The sequence below is a fragment of the Mus caroli genome, unplaced genomic scaffold, assembly GCF_978045245.1.
Source record: "Mus caroli unplaced genomic scaffold, Mus_caroli_1 scaffold_1, whole genome shotgun sequence".
In the NCBI taxonomy this organism is placed as follows: domain Eukaryota; kingdom Metazoa; phylum Chordata; class Mammalia; order Rodentia; family Muridae; genus Mus; species Mus caroli.
The window spans coordinates 18,275,848-18,296,932 of NW_028227256.1; the positions used below are offsets into that span (position 1 = coordinate 18,275,848).

Sequence of the window (21,085 nt, forward strand, 5' to 3'; positions counted from 1 at the left end):
AGCTCACAGGGTATGAGGAGAGTTGTTCTCTGATCTCCACCCATGTACCACAGCAAACACAAGTGTACACACACACACACACACACACACACAAATGTAATAAAAAGTTCTTGACTTTCACTTGGTACATATAAGTTAATTCTAGGATCATACAGAAGGCCGAGGACTCCTTGGATTTTCTGTATTCAGTCTTGGCAGCCTGTCTTACTTCAAACAGGAGTTGGTTCTTGTAGTTTATTGATAAGTTTCTAATAGTTTTTCTCTTACACATTTAATATTTTCATTACTAACATTCTAACATTGCTAACATACTAAGATTCCTAACGTTTATTACTAACTTCCAGATATTTCTCTGGTCATTGATAGAAATGCAGTGCAAAGTTACCCCATATATTTAGTGAGTGTCTGTGTTATGAATGCAGTGTGAAGTTACTCAGTACACTTACTGAGTAACTCCAGCCTCTGTAGCTGCTAATACTCAGCTACTATATTGCTCATGCTTTTAAGAAACAGTCCTCGTTCAAATTTGAATATGTCCTTTGCAGTCCCAAGGGATTGCTCATCCAACGGAGGCTTCCTCTGGCTTCCAGGTTGGAGGAAGCTGTTAATTGTAGGGATTTGGCTGATTCTCACCTTGAAGTCCTACAATGTAAAAGACCATGATCCATTAAAAGAGAATGCAGCAAAATAAAGCGAAAGGAGGTATGTTGTTACAAATGAAAAACTGTGTAGAGATTTGTGTTCGCTGGAGATGTGGCTCAGTGGTTAAGAGAGCGTCCCATTCTTCCAGAGCACCTGAGTTTAGTTACCATCACCAGGTGACTCACAAGTCACTGTATCTCCTGCTCAGAAGGATGTGAGCCCTGTCCTGACCTCTTCCAGGACCTATACTCATGTGTGTGTGTGTGTGTGTGTGTGTGTAAGCTGTATATGAATGTGTGTATGTGTGAGCATGTTTATATGTGTATGTGGGTATATGAGTATTTGTGTGTATATGTGAGTGTCTGTGTGTATGAGAGTATATGTAAGTGTGTATGTGAGTGTGTGTGAGTGTGCAAACTTTAAGAGAAGCACATAATGAAATTTGAATTCTGCACTGTGAGAAAGAGGAAAGATAATGGTGCTAACGTTGTATGTTATTGCCAAGTGGTAGTAGGTTGGATGTTATTGACAAAACAAGTCACTGTAACCGTAAGCTGTAACCAGCTCATCTCATTACAAGAATCATATCCTAAGACCTTAAACGTGTAAAAGCCCATACCTGTCATGATGCTGTTGATGTACAAGTTATAAAAGCAAACCTCAGAGCATCACAGTAAGGTCCACAATAAGAGGAGTTTTCATTTTCTTAGGCCACTTAGGCCTATTTCTTAAGCTTATTTTCTTAGTGTTTTCCGTACGTGAATAACAGCTTTAGGGGCTGCGTACACTTCTACAGTGGAAGCTTCTTTGCTTGTGAAGTTATTTCTCAGGTGTCAGATGCTTCTGGCTTTCACTAATTAAAGGAAGCACAATAACCAACACGCGGTCAGGATTTTTTTTTTTTTTCAGAAATATACAATAGGCAACATTTTAAAAAACTGAAGTGATCCAGATAGCAATTCTAAAGAAGTTAATACAGGAATATAAACTGGAAAAAATGTGGCTTCAGAATTGGAATAAGTCTCAACTATTTTAAGTTTACTTTTGCAAAGATAAAGTTTGAGAGTTCGGCTGTGTAAATCAGATAAAGTTCGAGTCCCTGTCTTTGCACCACTCACGATGGAGAGTTTCCTAACTCCCTGAGGCCTGTTTTTGTGTTTGTTTTTGGTTTTGTTTTGTTTTTTGGAGACACAGTTTCTCTGTGTAGCCCTGGCTGTCCTGGAACTCACTCTGTAGAGCAGGCTGGCCTTGAACTCAGAAATCTGCCTGCCTCTGCCTCCCAAGTACTGGGATTAAAGGTGTGCACCACCACCGCCCTGCACGAGTCCTATCTCTTTACTTTGAGGATGAGCTGGTGAATGGGTGTGTTTGGTTCTTGGTGCTATGGGAGACATTCGGTTAGCTTCATCAATGGGCACTGTCGTTATTAAGTAAGGGGTATGCATGACAGTGTCTTAAGTGCCTGCCCCAAGAGAAGAAAGCAACTCTTTAGTCTGTTCTAGAAAAGGGGGGTTGGTCATCACTGGGAAGAGAGGCCCCTTGGTCTAGCAAACTTTATATGCCTCAGTACAGGGGAACGCCAGGGCCAAGAAGTGGGAGTGTGTGGGTAGGGGAGTGGGGGCGGGGGAGGGTATAGGGGACTTTTGGGATAGCATTTGAAAGGTAAATGAAGAAAATATCTAATAAAAAATATGGGAAAAATAAAGTATAATGTGCTGCACCTTTGTGAGGTGCACAATCTAAAAAAGAAAAGAAAAGAAAATTAGTTTCTAAGGGCCAAAGGAAAAAAAAAGGAAAAGAAAAAGAAAAAGAAAAAGAAAAGAAAAGAAAAGGGGGGTCCTGTTATATAGCCTGCACTGGCTTTAAACCAAGATCCTCCTGCCTCAGTGTCTACAGAGCTACAACTGCAGGTATGCACGTATGCACCACCGCATCATCAGGTGTGCACTGCCGCGTCAGCTTAGGAAGCGGCTTTATTAAGGTTCTGCTACATCTCAGACAAAGTCCTGAAGATTCAGTTCCACCAAGAAGCCTCATTCTGTTCCCTGAGAGCAGTCCGGATGGCACAACCTGCTTTCCCATATATATATTTTTTAATTTAATTTTTAGACATTTTCTTTTTTCTTTTTTTTTTTTTTTTAAGATTTATTTATTATATGTAAGTACACTGTAACTGTCTTCAGACACTCCAGAAGAGGGATTCAGATCTCATTACGGATGGTTGTGAGTCACCATGTGGTTGCTGGGATTTGAAATCTGGACCTTCGGAAGAGCAGTCGGGTGCTCTTACCCACTGAGCCATCTCACCAGCCCCAATATTTTCTTTATATACATTTCAAATGCAATTCTGAAAATTCCCTATATTCTCCCTCTGCCCTGTTCCCCTACATACCCACTCCTGCTTCTTGGCCCTGACATTCCTCTGTATTGGGGCATATAAAGTTTGCAATACCAAGGGGCCTCTCTTCCCAGTGATGACCAATTAGGCCATCTTCTGTTACATATACAGTTAGAGATATGATCTCTGGGGTACTGGTTAGTTCATATTGTTGTTCCACCTATAGAGTTGCAGACCCCTTCAGCTCCTTGGGTGCTTTCTCTAGGTTTCCCATGGGGGGGGGTCCTGTGTTCCATCTTATAGACGACTATGTTTTCCCATATTTTTAACTTAGCACAATTTATGCCTGTGTGACTGTTTTCTGGACTAGATGTGTTTAGTGGTGGCGTCTTTATATATTCTAGCACAGGTTGTGGCATTAAGATGAAAGTGACTTGTTAAATAATAAATATGACCGAGTGAAGGAATAAATAAATAGCACGTGCTCATTCTCTGAAGTCCACAGGAGCTGTTAGATAGGATTACCTGTAGCAGAGGGAAACCCGAGAGAACACTGGCTTTGCATTCTTCAGCCATTAAGATGACTTCAAGGAGCTGGACATCAGCCCAGCTCAGCCGATTGCCCACAAGAAAGTCTTGCCCATGGTCTCTTAGGGCCTGCGTGGTGGTTGGAATGGAGGAGGCAGAAGGTGAGGGTCATTTTCAACATATATAGTAAAGTGCTGTTCAGTAGAAAAATCTTTAAGAAGTTAGACCTTAGTTGTTGTTCTGTTCTTTGCCTCCAGCTAGTGTCCTGAGTTTAAGCCCTGTCCTGTGTGTCTTGGGCTTCCTACTTAGTTTAAACAATTGACTCAGCACAGGAAATCCTTGCACCTACCTTGTGAGTTAAGCAGCATCCTGTCTGGTGGCTGTTCTTGACTTGTAGCAATACTCTGTCCTCACCCCATGTGTGGACCTCAGGCATGCCCTCTTTAGAAAGTTCTCCGTGTATAAGGAGAGTGTCCTCAGAGGGACAGAAATCCATTTTTTCAGAAGGGTTTTCTAATACAGCTGTAAATTATATGTCAGGTTGCTTTAAAATTAATGAATGAAAAATGAAAAAAATGGAATAGACTAGCTAGAATAATATATATTCTGGCCCCAAAGTTTATGTTCTTTATTATAGACTTGGATGTGTGATCAATATTTGCAGATCTGAGAATGCAAGTGTTAACTCTTATCAGTTATATGCCATTGGCCAAGTTCTTCTAAGTTATGATTTCTCATCTATAAGTGGAATGATAATAGCACCACTTTCTTGGAATTAATGAGTCTTAAAAGACAGTGCTTGTAAAAATGGATACGGCCCCATCCATGGTCCTCAATATAGATGATTCTCATTGTTACTAATGTCGTTAGAAAATATTGATGTTGTTACTACTTTCAGCCATGAGAGAAGCCTCTGTGCTTCATGGTATTATAGGGGATGGGGAATTGAAATAGCAGTGTCCTAGGATATAGCATTGCCTGAATGAAGCCCTGGGTGTTACCCCCATCACTGCCACAAAAAGAAACACACACACACACACACACACACACACACACACACACACACAAAAGGGCTGTGGAAATATTGGTGTTAAACTATGCTATTGATACTATTTTTAAAATTAGAAAACAAAATACCTTAAATTATGCACTAATTAGAGATGAATATACTTTAAATACCTTTGAAAGAAATTTGTATGGAGACAGTCTGCAGTATATAGTATTTATAGTTCAATATCTTTTGAAACAAAAATGCCAAAAACTTCCTAAGTGTAACTAAGAAAGAAGATAATTTAAGAAGGTAGGGTCCCTGTAATTCATGATAAGTGCACAGTAACAAATACATGCTCACGGCCAATACAACTAATCTTTCAATTCTAAGATGTCCTATAGCACAGAAAAGATAACAAAGCCAGTATTGCAGGTGAGTTTGGGAAATGCAACTGGCTTTTTCTTCAAAGGATGAGTCACGTTTTCATCATCTTCCCCCTACCTCTGTACTTATGACAATGAATACGCCTGGGAGATCACATGTCACCAAAGAACCACCCAACCCCAGAGTCAGGGATATCATCTTTAAATGTGCGTTTACAGCACAGGATTTCCAGGAATCATTTTGCAGATGTGAAAAATTGGAAACAGTACACAGCATTACTTTTTAATTCATCACAGAACTCAGGAGTCCTGCTTCCTGAAGCTCTGGTGCTGTCCAAGGCTCTTGAGAGATAACTTTCATCCTATTACTCCAGTGTGGGAGGCCCTGGGTGTCTTAATTAGAAGGTATTATTTGACTTCAAACTTAAATAAGGTAACTGACTACACCAGGACCACGAATAGTACTGGAGTTACACTTAAAGTCCTTAAAAAGAAAATAGAATCCAGGAGAGTTCAGTAGGGAGGGGTGGAAAGATGGCTCAGAAGGCAAGAGTGCTTCCCCTTGATGACTGGAGATGGGATCTATTGTAGTAATTGTTAATTATAAATTTTTAATCCCAATCAGGGGTTTCTACCCCACCTTGATCATTTAGTTTCTGGAGAAAATACACACAAAATATATTATTTACAATAAACTTTAAACAGCACAAGGCAGATATCTACCTACTGTGTTGTTAGAACCTACTTTCCTATGGAACCATGAGTTATTACTTACTATGTTTCATCTGGGCTACTTTTAACTCCAACTGGCCAGCCCTCAGGGCCACATTTTCATGACTCACCTAACCCATGGTGGCTAATCTTCTCTATTCACCTTCTTCCTCTGGACTAGTGGTTCTCCTCCAACCCCAAATCCAGGAATCCTAAACTACACTTATATCTCTTCTGCCCAGCGATTGGCTGTCAACGTCTTTATTCAGCAATCAGAAAAATTTTAGGTGCAAGGTCACACAATGTCACTTGTGTCTATGTGAGCAACTGGGCCTTAAGGAACCAGTATTAGTGTTAGAATACAAGCAGCATCAGGCCAACTCACTACAGCGGTCCCAACACCTGTAAGCCCAACTTTGACATTGAAGCTTGCTGGATTCCAGCTTGACTGTGAAAGGAAGTCATCTACGTTCAGGGATGATGCCCTGCCTCAAAAGACTAAGCAGAGAGTGATAGAGGAGGATGCTTGTTGTCCTTGTCTGTGTGCATGCATACGTGAGCTCATACATGGACACATGTATGCGGGCGCGCGCGTGCGTGCGCACACACACACACACACACACACACGCACAAAAGAGAAGGAGAACTAAGAAAGGAAGGATAGAAAGAAAAAGGAAGGAAGGAAGGAAGGAAGGAAGGAAGAAAGAAAGGAGAGAAAGAACAGGATGAAGGAAGGAAAAAGAAAGGACAGAAGAGAAAAGGAAGAAATGTAGGAAGGAAAACAGAGAGAAAAAGAGAGGAAGGGAGGAAGAACTAAGGAAGGGAAAGGAGGGTGAAACCCCAGAGAAAGGAAGACAAGTAGGTTTGTTTCATACAAGTGAGGGAGAATGTTCAAGCTCTCACACTGTGTTTGCAATCTTTCATCCATCAAAGAATTTCTGCTCTCAGTTCCATTAGATGCTCTCTCTCTCTCTCTCTCTCTCTCTCTCTCTCTCTCTCTCTCTCTCTCTCTCTCTTTGATGAGAGCCATGCAACAGCCAAAGGTCTTTGCTCACCTTCTCATAAACGGGGAAGAATCTTGTGGTAGCTCGGTGGAGGATGTATTCAAGGTTCATTTCCTTCTCTTCCGGCAGAGAGAGTGGAAAGTACATTATCATGTCGCTCAGGTCTCTTAAGCCCTCTACATACATATCAATCCTAAAGAAAGGATGGCCATTTTAAAGAATCACTCAAGACAGGGAAGAACATTGCATGGACCAGTGACACATTTTACATAGTGCCTTCATCTCATCTGCCTGGTTATCGGGGTCCCCACAGGATATCCTCTTATGAACTCCACTCAAGTATTTATACCAGCAAACCATTCCTTGAGGGTGTTAACAAAGATCAACCTGAAACCTGGTGTGGTGATACAAGCCTGGAATAGCAGTCTTCAGAGGACTGAGTGCAGGGAGGGAAGATCCTGGGCTATGTAGCAAAACCTCGTCCCTCCCAGATTAAGAATTATCACATCAAGATGTGTGAGCAGTTACACGCATGTTTATATAAATTATGCAGCGCCACTATTAATAAAATGCAATATGCTCATACAGAGTCTTAAAGTAACAGTAAAGTAGTGCATAGTGTAAATGTGTTGTTTATGGTATTTGTTCAAAGACAGCACATCTCAGGTCCATGAGGGAGAAGAGGTATCTAGGGTCTTCAGTCCAGCCCAAAACCTCTCTGCAAGAGTTCAAGATTCTCAGCTACTCAGAACAGCATCTTAAAGCACATAGAGTTTGCTCCACAAGACCCCATTCGCTGACCCACAACTCTGACAGAATGAATGGAAAAACGGGCTCCAAGGCCCAGTGGAGAAACTCCTGAGCTTCCTCATGGTATGTCTCTAACCTGATCTAAAATGAATCTCTGATCTTTTCAGGCAACAGGTCCTGAAGATTCACCCTGAGGGAGCACCTAGTGTCCGGAGATGGTCTTGAATTCTTGTTGCTTCTGCCTCAGAAGAGATTTAGCACAGACTATGAAAGGTGGGTGCTTACAATGAATTCTTAAGCTAAAATCACTCTAAAAATTAGCTCTTTATCATTTTTTTGGACTTTTTTTTGTGGTTTTTTGAGACAGGGTTTCTCTGTTTAGCCTTGGCTGTCCTGGAACTCACTTTGTAGACCAGGTTGGCCTCTCGAGTGCTGGGATTAAAGGTGTGTGCCACCACGCCCAGCTTTTTTTTTTTTTTTTTTTTTTGGACATTTTTTAAAAAAATGCATTTTTAGATACAATGAAGCATTCAAATTCCACACAGGAATGTCCAGCTCAGAGTTGCTGCTTTAACTTTCAGGTAGGAGACAAGCATGGAGTTTAGAGGTAGGGCTGCCAATCATGCCAGGCCTAATACATGCTCAAAAGATTTAGATTTTCTCAGAGGCTGAGGTGGGCAGCTGGTTTAAGTAGAGACCTTTTTTGTATATGCTTGGCACTATTTGGAGGTGTGGCCTTGTTGGATGGAATAGGTGTGCCACTGTGGGTGTGGCCTTTAATGCCCTTGTCCTAGTTGCCTGGAAGTCAAGATTTCTCCTAGCAGCCTCCAGATGAAGATGTAGAACTCTCAGCTCCTCCTGCACCACGTCTACCTGGATGCTGCCATGCTCCTGCCTTGATGATAGTGAATGGAACCTCTGAACATGTAAGTCAGCCCCAATTAAATGCTGTCCTGATAAGAGTTCCCTAACTAAGACAGACATTGTGCACAGTTTCCTATAAAAACTACCAGCCTTGGGTTTAAAAGTGAGCCCCTTCCCCGAAATAGATATATGAGTCAACGTTCTTGTGACTTATTCTTGTCTACAATTCCCACCTGGCAGAGGCAAACATGGCATTGTGAGAAAACAGCTAACTCCCTCTACTAATGGAAAGCCAAAAATGCAACTACAAAAAAATAAAATAAAATAAAATAAAAAAACCTATAGTAGTTTCCCAAATGATTGATTGCTGAGGTAACGTTGTGGAATGGCTTCTATAACGATAGTCTTTCCCTCTAGCACTTGTTATAACAGATTCTTCCAGTCAAGAGCAAAGTATGCTTTGTATCAATCTATCAACAACTATACTAAGAATGTGGCCTCTAATGATGCTAAGTGTTAGTATTCTGGTTTGGGGCGGGATTCGTTCTGCTTTGGCTTTGGCTCTAAATAACAAAGTGCCCTTGTACCAGGCTTGTTCCTCCAGGTTCCTTCCATACAAGTCATATTTTGCAGCTACATATCTTAAGATGGCTCTGGTCTGCACCAAAGTCATTCCATCGATTTCCACCATGGGCACTTGCTCATACATCAGGGTTCCACCTTGAAATACACAAAAGTACATGAGATTATATGTTTGTCTTCAGAGAAGTAACTATAATTTCTTTCATTCTAAAGGCTCTAGAAAATAGGACCACATGGCTCATTTGTCTTTTAGATACAAACAGGAGAAATATGTATACATTTATCCACAAAATTTATACCGTATACAATATGATATTTGACACTTTGAATCAATTCTTTTGGATATTTTGGGACATTTTGGATACATGTGGACACATTTGGATACAAAGTGTTCCTTCTGAATAGTCTTTTCTCTTCTACTTCCTTACTGTCTTTCCCTATGGCTATGCCATTCATTCAGACACCCTTTGGCCTTTGAACTGTGATAGCACCCTCCACTGTAATCCGGAGTCCAGTTGGGCTTCTTACCTACCCCTCATCCCTCTGGTCTCTTCCTGAAGTCCTACACCACTGCCTATGTCTTTATATCTCTCACCATTGCTTGCCAGAGGGCACATAACTGGTGACTCTCACTCTGAATTCAAAGTCTCTCTTGAAATTTGCTTTTCATATACCTCTACAGGTGAGTTCTCCTCTGGTGAGTGTTATTTACTTTGGGCTTATTACTTCAGCTTTCCCAAGATGCTCTGTAGCAAAGCAAACCAACTAAGAAATCACATGGAGATAAGGAATGCAGGATGGCTATGATCATTTAATTAGAAAGAAATTTGTCTCTTTCTGTCTATCTCTCTCTGTCTCTGTTTCTTTCTCCCTTCCTCCCTCTCCTCACTCTTTCATGAAAGTGACAGTGAAACTTATCCTACACTTTTCCATTTATAACCTTTCAAGTTGGGTGAGTTAGGCTAGTCTGTCCTCATTCAGTATCTAACAGGGAAGCTGAACCACACAAGTGGCTTTAGCAGAGAGAGTTCAATATAAAGACATTAGCTGTGTATGGTAACATACAGGCATAATCCCAACATCCAGATGAAGGTAGGAAAAATGGGGGTTCAAGGTCATACTCAGCTACACAATGAGTAGTTCCTGTGGCCTAGGTTATGAAAGCTTGTATGTATATGTACACACACACACACACACACACACACACACACACATGGCAGTGCCATGAGGCAGCTGCAGAAAATATCACCTTAAATTAGGGGGAAAGTTGGGAATGGGCTCCGCCTACTTGCAAGATTCAAGTGCTGCCCTTCTTACATAGAACTAGGATCCTTGTAGTTACTGTCCAAGTGACTTCCACTGCCCTCTTGGAATACTAGAAAGAGAAGCAGAAGGGGGCTTCCGCAGTAGCAAATGACCATCTCAATTTGGTCTCCAGCAACACTGAGAGCGAACAGGGTTTTCTCTTACCTTGGATTAACTTGTCAAACTCTTCACGGGTTTCAAAAAGTTCTTCCTCAAACTAAACAAGGATACAAAGAACAAGGATGTGTTGCTTTTAGCAGGTCCATTGTCATTGCTGTTGAAGGCACGGGGAAGCTGAAGAGGATTAAGAGGCCTAAAAGCTTCATAGGCCGTGAGTTTATGGACACCGGGACATGACTCCTTGCTTCGCATTTCTGAGTACCTGGACTGTTAAACTGAAGTGTAAGGTCACCCTTATTTATATATTTACACTAGTTATAGAATACATTGTAGAAAACTATATCTTAAAATACTCACTGCTCCCTAAAGCAATGTGACTGGTTTAGATGATAAGTATTGCACTCACTCTATCTCCTATGTGTATGCCTTATGTAGTTTCATATTGTAAAGAACAAATCCACCAAAATGAGGTTTAAAAAGTATTGTCGAAGTGTTATTGACCCATCTGTTTCACATACAGACATACCCTCCATCTCTCTTTAACTATCTGCAACTCTATCCTTCTAGATCAGGTTGGGGAGACAGATAAAAGGCTGCTTTGACTGTACAGATTTATGCTCACTAGTGGTGGTCCAACTGCATGCAAAGGAATGTATATCCTATTACACAGACACTTCCATGTGCATACATGTGTTTCTTTATTGCCATAGAGTAAGAAGGGAGTAATGGGTCTCTTCATAGTAGCTAAGAAGTCAAGCCAACCTAATAACTGCCAACCTAATAACTGAGAAGTGGATAAGAAAGATGTGTTGCACACACACAATTGACTCTTACTCGGCTGAGGGGCAACAATATGAACTAACCAGTACCCCCAGAGCTCCCAGGGAATAAACCACCAACGAAAGAGTACACATGGAGGGACCCGTGGCTCCAGCCGCATATGTAGCAGAGGATGGCCTTGTTGGTTATTAATGGAAGGAGAGGCTCTTGGTTCTGCGAAGGCTTGATGGCCCAATGTAGGGGAATGCCAGGGCAGTGAGGTGAGTGGAATAGGGGGAGGGAGGATGAGATAGGGGGGGGGGGGTTTGGAGGGGAAACCAGGAAAGGGGATAACATTTGAAATGTAAATAATGAAAAAACTTTACCTAAAAAAAAAAAAAGAAAGAAAAGAAAAAAGAAAAAATGGAAGCCAAAGATAAAAAGAAAAAAGAAAAATGCGATTGTGAGATTTGTAAGTGGTCAAGAGCCATTTGCCTACTTCTTTGAAGCAGATGGAGAAAGAGAGCAAGAAAGCAAGTAAGAGGGAGGGAAAGAGGAGAGAGAGAGAGAGAGAAAGAGAGAGAGAGAGAGAGACTGCCTGCCTGCCAGGCACAGTCAAGGGAAGTCTGTGTCTGTTGGCAGATTTCCTAGCCTGCTAGATATGGAACAATAGGAAGTGGCTTGAAACTTGAGGCTCAAGGCAAGGGGTTGAAAGTTCTATTGATCTTGGTGGAAGGAAATTCCAACATAGACCCAGAAAGTATCCTCCAGGCTCTGCCCAGTACTGAGGAGCTATTGGCGACCAATAGCTGCAGGTGGAGGGAGAATCACTCTTTTTAGAAGCCTTCTGAGAAGGGGCAGATTTCCCCATACTTCAGTGTCTGACCCCACACCCATGCATGTATAAACAGTACTAATGGTGAGATACAAGGAGGGGAGAGGAAGGGGAAGAGAGGGAGGAGGAGGGGGAGGAGGAAGAGAGAGAAAAGTGGAGGGAAGAAAGAAGAGAACATGAAGTTGGGAGGGAGGTATGGTTAGGATGAGGATGTTGGAGGGAGGGTATGATCATTTTACATTGTGTACATGCATGAAATTCTGAATAATACAGGAAAATTATTAGTACTTTAAGAAAGAGAAAGATGGGCATTAGTTAGGGAAGCAGAAACCGGCCTGAGTAGGGCCACAGGCCTCATCCGGCCAGATCAGCACCAGGGGAGCTAGAGCACAGGGTCGGCTGACACCCGCCAGCTACCCACGACCCCCGCCACAGGATTTTGAGACTGCTGGTGAGTGGAACACAGCTTCTGCTCCAGTCCAATCACGCGGGACCTGAGACTGCTCTGGTTGGGGAGGCAGAAATCCGGCCTACATAGGGCCACAAGCCTCTTCCGGTCAGAAAAGCACCTGGGTAGCTAGGGCGCAGGGTCGGCTGACACTCGCCAGCTACCCACAACACCCGCCACAGGATCTTAAGACTTCTAGTGAGTGGAACACAGCTTCTGCTCCAATCCAATTGCGCGAGGGACCTGAGACTGCATTAGTTAGTGAAGCAGAAAACCGGCCTGAGTAGGACCACAGGCCTCTTCCGGCTGGACCAGCACCGGGGTACCGCCAGCTACCCACGACCCCCACCACAGGATTTTGAGACTGCTGGTGAGTGGAACACAGCTTCTGCTCCAATCTTTAAACAGTGACAATGACAACAACTAACCCCAGAGATTACCAGATGGCGAAAGGTAAACGTAATAGTCTTACTAACAGAAACCAAGACCACTCACCATCATCAGAATCCAGCACTCCCACTTCGCCCAGTCCAGGGCACCCCAACACACCAGAAAAGCTAGACATGGATCTAAAAGCATATCTCCTGATGATGGTAGAGGACTTCAAGAAGGACTTTAATAACACACTTAAAGAAATACAAAGGAACACTGGTAAACAGGTAGAGGACAGTAAAGAGGAAGCACAAAAATCCCTTAAAGAATTGCAGGAGAACACTGCTAAAGAGTTACAAATCCTTAAAGAAAAACAGGATAACCTAATCAAAGAGGTAGAAGTCCTTAATGAAAAACAGGAAAACACATCCAAACAGATGATGGAAATGAACAAAACTATACTAGACCTAAAAAGGGAAGTAGACACAATAAAGAAAACCCAAAATGAGGCAACACTGGAGATAGAAACCCTAGGAAAGAAATCTGGAACCATAGATACCAGCATCGGCAACAGAATACAAGAGATGGAAGAGAGAATCTCAGGTGCAGAAGATTCCATAGAGAACATCGGCACAACAATCAAGGAAAATGTAAAATGCAAAAAAATCCTAACTCAAAACATCCAAGAAATACAGGACACAATGAGAAGAGCAAACCTACGGATAATAGGAGTGGATGAGAATGAAGATTTTCAACTCAAAGGACCAGCAAACATCTTCAACAAAATTATAGAAGAAAACTTCCCAAATCTAAAGAAAGAGATGCCCATGAACATACAAGAAGCCTACAGAACTCCAAATAGACTGGACCAGAAAAGAAATACCTCCCGACACATAATAATCAGAACAACAAATGCTCTAAATAAAGATAGAATACTAAAAGCAGTAAGAGAAAAAGGCCAAGTAACATATAAAGGCAAGCCTATCAGAATTACACCAGATTTTTCACCAGAGACTATGAGAGCCAGAAGATCCTGGACGGATGTTATACAGACACTAAAAGAACACAAATTCCAGCCCAGGCTACTATACCCAGCCAAACTCTCAATTAACATAGATGGAGAAACCAAAGTATTCCAGGACAAAACCAAATTCACACATTATCTCTCCACGAATCCAGCCCTTCAAAGGATAATAACAGAAAAAAACCAATACAAGGACAGGAACCACGCCCTAGAAACAACAAGAAGGTAATCCCTCAACAAACCTAAAAGAAGATAGCCACAAGAACAGAATGCCAACTTTAACAACAAAAATAACAGGAAACAACAATTACTTTTCCTTAATATCTCTTAATATCAATGGACTCAACTCCCCGATAAAAAGACATAGACTAACAAACTGGCTACACAAACAAGACCCAACATTTTTCTGTTTACAGGAAACTCATCTCAGAGAAAAAGATAGACACTACCTCAGAATGAAAGGCTGGAAAACAATTTTCCAAGCAAATGGTATGAAGAAACAAGCTGGAGTAGCCATTCTAATATCTGATAAGATTGACTTCCAACCCAAAGTCATTAAAAAAGACAGGGAGGGACACTTCATACTCATCAAAGGTAAAATCCTCCAAGAGGAACTATCAATCCTGAATATCTATGCTTCAAATACAAAGGCAGCCACATTCATTAAAGAAACTTTAGTAAATCTCAAAGCACACATTGCACCTCATACAATAATAGTGGGAGACTTCAACACACCACTTTCACCAATGGACAGATCATGGAAACAGAAACTAAACAGGGACACAGAGAAACTAAGAGAAATTATGAATCAAATGGATCTGGCAGATATCTACAGAACATTCTATCCTAAAACAAAAGGATATACCTTCTTCTCAGCACCTCATGGTACCTTCTCCAAAATTGACCACATAATTGGTCACAAAGCAGGCCTCAACAGATATAAAAATATTGAAATTGTCCCATGCATCCTATCAGATCACCATGGCCTAAGGCTGATCTTCAATAACAAAATAAATAATAGAAAGCCAACCTTCATGTGGAAACTGAACAACACTCTTCTCAATGATACCTTGGTCAAGGAAGGAATAAAGAAAGAAATTAAGGACTTTTTAGAGTTCAATGAAAATGAAGCCACAACATACCCAAACTTATGGGACGCAATGAAAGCATTTCTAAGAGGAAAACTCATAGCTCTGAGTGCCTCCAAAAGGAAACTAGAGAGAGCACACATTAGCAGCTTGACAACACACCTAAAAGCACTAGAACAAAAGGAAGCAAATTCACCCAAGAGGAGTAGACGGCAGCAAATAATCAAACTCAGGGGTGAAATCAACCAAGTGGAAACAAGAAAAACTATTCAAAGAATCAACCAATCAAGGAGCTGGTTCTTTGAGAAAATCAACAAGATAGATAAACCCTTAGCCAGACTCACTAGAGGGCACAGGGAAAGCATCCTAATTAACAAAATCAGAAATGAAAAAGGAGACATAACAACAGATCCTGAAGACATCCAAAACACCATCAGATCCTTCTACCAAAGGCTATACTCAACAAAACTGGAGAACCTGGATGAAATGGAGAAGTTCCTAGACAGATACCAGGTACCAAAGTTGAATCAAGATCAGGTTAATGATCTAAACAGCCCTATATCCCCCAAAGAAATAGAAGCAGTCATTAATAGTCTCCCAACCAAAAAAAGCCCAGGACCAGATGGGTTTAGTGCAGAGTTCTATCAGACCTTCAAAGAAGATCTAATCCCAGTTCTTCACAAACTATTCCACAAAATAGAAACAGAAGGTACTCTACCCAACTCATTCTATGAAGCCACAATTACTCTGATACCTAAACCACAAAAAGACCCAACAAAGATAGAAAACTTCAGACCAATATCCCTTATGAATATTGATGCAAAAATCCTCAATAAAGTTCTTGCTAACCGAATCCAAGAACACATCAAAACAATCATCCATCCTGACCAAGTAGGTTTCATCCCAAGGATGCAGGGATGGTTCAATATACGGAAATCCATCAACGTAATCCAGTATATAAACAAACTCAAAGAAAAAACCACATGGTCATCTCGTTAGATGCGGAAAAAGCATTTGACAAGATCCAACACCCATTCATGATAAAAGTCTTGGAAAGATCAGGAATTCAAGGCCCATACCTAAACATGATAAAAGCAATCTACAGCAAACCAGTAGCCAACATCAAAGTAAATGGTGAGAAGCTTGAAGCAATCCCTCTAAAATCAGGGACTAGACAAGGCTGTCCACTTTCTCCATACCTATTCAACATTGTACTTGAAGTCCTAGCCAGAGCAATTCGACAACAAAAGGAGATCAAAGGGATACAAATTGGAAAAGATGAAGTCAAAATATCACTTTTTGCAGATGATATGATAGTATATATAAGTGACCCTAAAAATTCCACCAGAGAACTCCTAAGCCTGATAAACAGCTTCGGTGAAGTAGCTGGATATAAAATTAACTCAAACAAATCAATGGCCTTTCTCTACACAAAGAATAAACAGGCTGAGAAAGAAATTAGGGAAACAACACCCTTCTCAATAGTCACAAATAATATAAAATATCTTGGCGTGACTCTAACTAAGGAAGTGAAAGATCTGTATAATAAAAACTTCAAGTCTCTGAAGAAAGAAATTATAGAAGATCTCAGAAGATGGAAAGATCTCCCATGCTCATGGATTGGCAGGATCAACATTGTAAAAATGGCTATCTTGCCAAAAGCAATCTACAGATTCCATGCAATCCCCATCAAAATTCCAAATCAATTCTTCAACGAATTAGAAAGTGCAATCTGCAAATTCATCTGGAATAACAAAAAACCTAGGATAGCAAAAACTCTTCTCAAGGATAAAAGAACCTCTGGTGGAATCACCATGCCGGACCTAAAGCTCTACTACAGAGCAATTGTGATAAAAACTGCATGGTACTGGTATAGTGACAGACAAATAGACCAATGGAATAGAAATGAAGACCCAGAAATGAACCCACACACCTATGGTCACTTGATCTTCGACAAGGGAGCTAAAAACATCCAGTGGAAGAAAGACAGCATTTTCAACAAATGGTGCTGGCACAACTGGTTGTTAACATGTAGAAGAATGCGAATCGATCCATTCCTATCTCCTTGTACTAAGGTCAAGTCTAAGTGGATCAAGGAACTTCACATAAAACCAGAGACACTGAAACTTATAGAGGAGAAAGTGGGGAAAAGCCTTGAAGATATGGGCACAGGGGAAAAATTCCTGAATAGAACAGTAATGGCTTGTGCTGTAAGATCGAGAATTGACAAGTGGGACCTCATGAAACTACAAAGCTTCTGCAAGGCTAAAGACACCATCAATAAGACAAAAAAACCACCAACAGATTTGGAAAGGATCTTCACCTATCCTAAATCAGATAAGGGACTAATATCCAATATATATAAAGAACTCAAGAAGGTGGACTCCAGAAAGTCAAATAACCCCATTAAAAAATGGGGCTCAGAACTGAACAAAGAATTCTCACCTGAGGAATACCGAATGGCAGAGAAGCACCTGAAAAAATGTTCAACATCCTTAATCATCAGGGAAATGCAAATCAAAACAACCCTGAGATTCCACCTCACACCAGTCAGAATGGCTAAGATCAAAAATTCAGGTGACAGCAGATGCTGGCGAGGATGTGGAGAAAGAGGAACACTCCTCCATTGTTGGTGGGATTGCAAGCTTGTACAACCACTCTGGAAATCAGTTTGGCGGTTCCTCAGAAAATTGGACATAGTACTACCGGAGGATCCAGCAATACCTCTCCTGGGCATATATCCAGAAGATGTCCCAACCGGTAAAAAGGACACATGCTCCACTATGTTCATAGCAGCCCTATTTATAATAGCCAGAAGCTGGAAAGAACCCAGATGTCCCTCAACAGAGGAATGGATACAGAAATTATGGTACATTTACACAATGGAGTACTACTCAGCTATTAAAAAGAATGAATTTATGAAATTCATAGCCAAATGGATGGACCTGGAGGGCATCATCTTGAGTGAAGTAACACAATCACAAAAGAACTCACACAATATGTATTCACTGATAAGTGGATATTAGCCCAAAACTTAGGATACCCAAGATATAAGATACAATTTGCTAAACGCATGAAACTCAAGAAGAATGAAGACCAAAGTGTGGACACTGTGCACCTTCTTAGAATTGGGAACAAAGCACCCAGGGAAGGAGTTACAGAGACAAAGTTCGTAGCTGTGATGAAAGAATGGACCATTTAGAGACTGCCGTATCCAGGGATCCATCCCATAATCAGCTTCTAAACGCTGACACCATTGCATACACTAGCAAGATTTTGCTGAAAGGACCCAAATATAGCTGTCTCTTGTGAGACGATGCCGGGGCCTAGCAAACACAGGAGTGGATGTTCACAGTCAGCTATTGGATGTATCACAGGGCTCCCAATGGAGAAGCTAGAGAAAGTACCCAAGGAGCTAAAGGGATCTGCAACCCTATTGTTGGAACAACATGATGTACTAACCAGAACCCCGGAGCTCTTGTCTCTAGCTGCATATGTATCGAAAGATGGCCTAGTCGGCCATCAATGGAAAGAGAGGCCCATTGGACTTGCAAACTTTATATGCCCCAATATAGGGGAATGCCAGGGCCAAAAGAATGGGAATGGGTGGGTAGGGAAGTGGGGGGTGCTATGGGGGACTTTTGGGATAGCATTGGAAATGTAATTGAGGAAAATATGTAATAAACATATTAAAAATTATAAGAAAAATATAAAAAAGCCAAATATCAGTGAAGATGCAGATAGGCACTTGTTTACAAATCTGTCCTCTGCACAGCTGTAGCTATGAAGAGAAAACACAAAGATGGTCGTGGAGAACAGAAGGGAATGTTAACATTCCCCCAGAGACAAAAAAAAAAAAAAAAAAAAAAAAGAAAGAGAAAGATGAAGATCAGTCTGGATGACGTCATGACTTCCAAGGCAGTCTGAACTACATAGAGAAAAGCTGTTTCAAAAGAGAGAGAGAAAGGGGGGGGGGAGAGAGAGAGAGAGAGAGGAGAGAAAGAGGAGAGAGAGAGAGAGAGGAAAAAGAAACAAAATATGTGAAAACAAAATGTTTAGTAATTTTAAATTTCATTAAATTATTTGACAGTGACAATTTTAGTAGCAAATGATATGTTTTTATATCAGGCTGTTCTGTTTGCTTGGGTTTTTTTGTTTGTTGGTTTGGTTTTTGTTTTTGTTTGAGTCAAGTTCTTATGTAGGCTAGGTTGTCTTTGAACATGCAATGTAAGAGAGAAAGACCTAAAATCCCCCTTTCCCCTCCTACTAATTGTAGAGGTTACAGGTGTGTGCTGCTATACCTGGTTCCTATGAGATGTTCTGAGGCCAGCAAGGTGACTCAGTGGGGAAAGGTGCTTGCTTCCAAGGATCCACATGATGGAAGAAGGAAACAAAACTCTCAGAAGTTGTCATCTGACCTCCAGATATGTGTGTCACATGTCCCCCCATACATATACACAAATTATAATAAATATATAAAATAAGTATTTCTCTCTCTCTCTCTTTTGTTTTTTTGTGTTTTTTTGTTTGCTTTGTTTGTTTGTTTGTTTGTTGTTTGTTTGTTTGTTTGTTTTTAGACAGGGTTTCTCTGTGTAACCCTGGCTGCTCTGGAACTCACTCTGTAGACCAAGCTAGCCTCAAACTGAGAAATCCACCTGCCTCTGCCTCCCAAGTGCTGGGATTAAAGGCGTGTGCCACCACTGCACTGCAGTATTTGTCTCTTAATGCTCTTGAGGCAAATATAAGTAGATGATAGTCTCGCTAGGTTGATAAGAATTAGCTGAAACTATGAGTCAAAATGATCCCCCTTCCTTCTTTTCCTTTCTTCTTTCCTTCCCCTCCTTCTTATCTTTCTTTCTCTTATTAATTATTGTAACACACTGTCTACACTACCTTTAAATGAGCTTAATATCCATAACTGGTCCCCATAGAATTTGAGCACCCATTTTAAAAAAACTAACTCACCTGCAGCCCAATATTTAAGGAGTATTTTTCAAAAGCTTCATTTTGTTTGAAAAGAATAAAAAGTTTTCTATGATTTTTAGCCAAGTAAGTATTCAATGAATGACCTGGCCGTAACATAATAAACTAACAGGTCTATCAGGCATCTTACCTCTACTCCAGCTGCAGCCAGGAGCCACCGAATGGACTCCATTCTTCCTCTTCCATTGAAGTAATGAAGTACAGGCTTCCCAGTCATGCTGCAATATTCCTGACACAGAGAGTCTGAGACAGAGACAGAGACAGAGAAGCACAGAGAGACAGACACACAGACACACAGGAAGAGTCTCAGAGAATGTGTTTACAGGGTCTAAACACAAGGCTAAAAAAGCTTTGACTTGGAATTTGGTGATAACAGGAAGTTGGGATGGTGGTGTGTTTGAGAGGGGAAGCAGATGGAGTTGCAAGGAAGGAGGGAAGGAGAGAAGGAGTGGGGAGTGAGCATGGCCAAGATACTTGCACATAAAATGAAATTAAATGGTCATCACTGTCTAAAATGGTTTTAGTATTTAATTAGAGAGAGGTAGCAATAGATAAGGAAGTAGAAGAAAGAGAAGAAGTGGAGGGAGGTATTTGGTTCAAAGAAGGAGACTAGCAGAAGTGAGAGGGCAAGAAAGGGCAGCAAAATATATGGTCAAAGTATAGAGATGCTTAGTTGAAAGTATCTTAATGAACTCAGTTAAGTTCAATTGATTATACTCAATTTTTCTATAGCAGAAAAAATGGTTGTATATATTCATGTATGTTTATTGGCAGGGGGTAATTCTCTTAACAAGAGCCAACCACATGCAGTTGTGCTAGATTTGTAGTTATAATTGTCTAAAGGATTTAAAGGTCCGGTGACAGGTCTGGCATGCTTACTTTTATACAAGGAGTTTCCCCAAAAACTAGATTGTATGTGGTTATGAGGTCCATTGCACTGGTCTATCTCCTGATAAGACAGAATACAGTGAACAAAAAGGTCAATGATGAAGGCATGGGGTTTGACTGTAAACATAGCTCATAACATTAACCAAAATGTCAGGCAACAGAGGGGAGAACCTCTTCTCTTCCTCCTCTATTTAATTCTCTTCATTCTTGTGGCTTGCCTCAGCATCACAATTCACAATTGCACACTGGTTTCTTCTATTCTAAAAAGTAACTCTAGCGTAAGTCTCCTGGACTTGATTTGAGTTTGTCTAGGCTGTTTCCATCTTTCTTTTCTCCTTGTGAAGTTAGTTTGCCTCTGAGCATTCAATTCTTATAGCATACTTTTCTAAATCCTTCCTTTTTACATCTCTGCAACAATGTATCTAGCAGAAATAGAATCAATGATTCTTAGACTGTCCTTGAAGGACGTA

General features: G+C 41.0%; 1 protein-coding gene across 1 annotated transcript; it reads right to left on the reverse strand.

Annotated features, from left to right (window-relative positions):
* Nucleotides 1–399: 399 nt before the first annotated feature.
* Nucleotides 400–19,944, reverse strand: LOC147006016 (glutathione S-transferase-like). Its single transcript, XM_085835241.1, has 6 exons — nucleotides 19,858–19,944; nucleotides 10,264–10,315; nucleotides 8,799–8,931; nucleotides 6,649–6,790; nucleotides 3,506–3,637; nucleotides 400–642 (listed from the first exon to the last, which is right to left on the reverse strand). The coding sequence occupies exons 1-6, from the start codon at nucleotides 19,942–19,944 to the stop codon at nucleotides 472–474; spliced, it is 717 nt and encodes a 238-aa protein (XP_085691367.1). The 3' UTR covers nucleotides 400–471.
* Nucleotides 19,945–21,085: the final 1,141 nt, after the last annotated feature.

What these genes read in the sequence shown, in the direction of transcription:
- LOC147006016 (XM_085835241.1), bottom strand. Translation starts at nt 19,944, where the DNA reads ATGACTGGGAAGCCTGTACTTCATTACTTCAATGGAAGAGGAAGAATG. An exon ending in GTTTGACAAGTTAATCCAAG is followed by an intron (nt 8,932 to 10,263) that starts GTAAGAGAAAAC and finishes GTGTATTTCAAG; the next exon opens with GTGGAACCCTGATGTATGAG. An exon ending in CGGGTTTCCCTCTGCTACAG is followed by an intron (nt 643 to 3,505) that starts GTAATCCTATCT and finishes TTTACATTGTAG; the next exon opens with GACTTCAAGGTGAGAATCAG.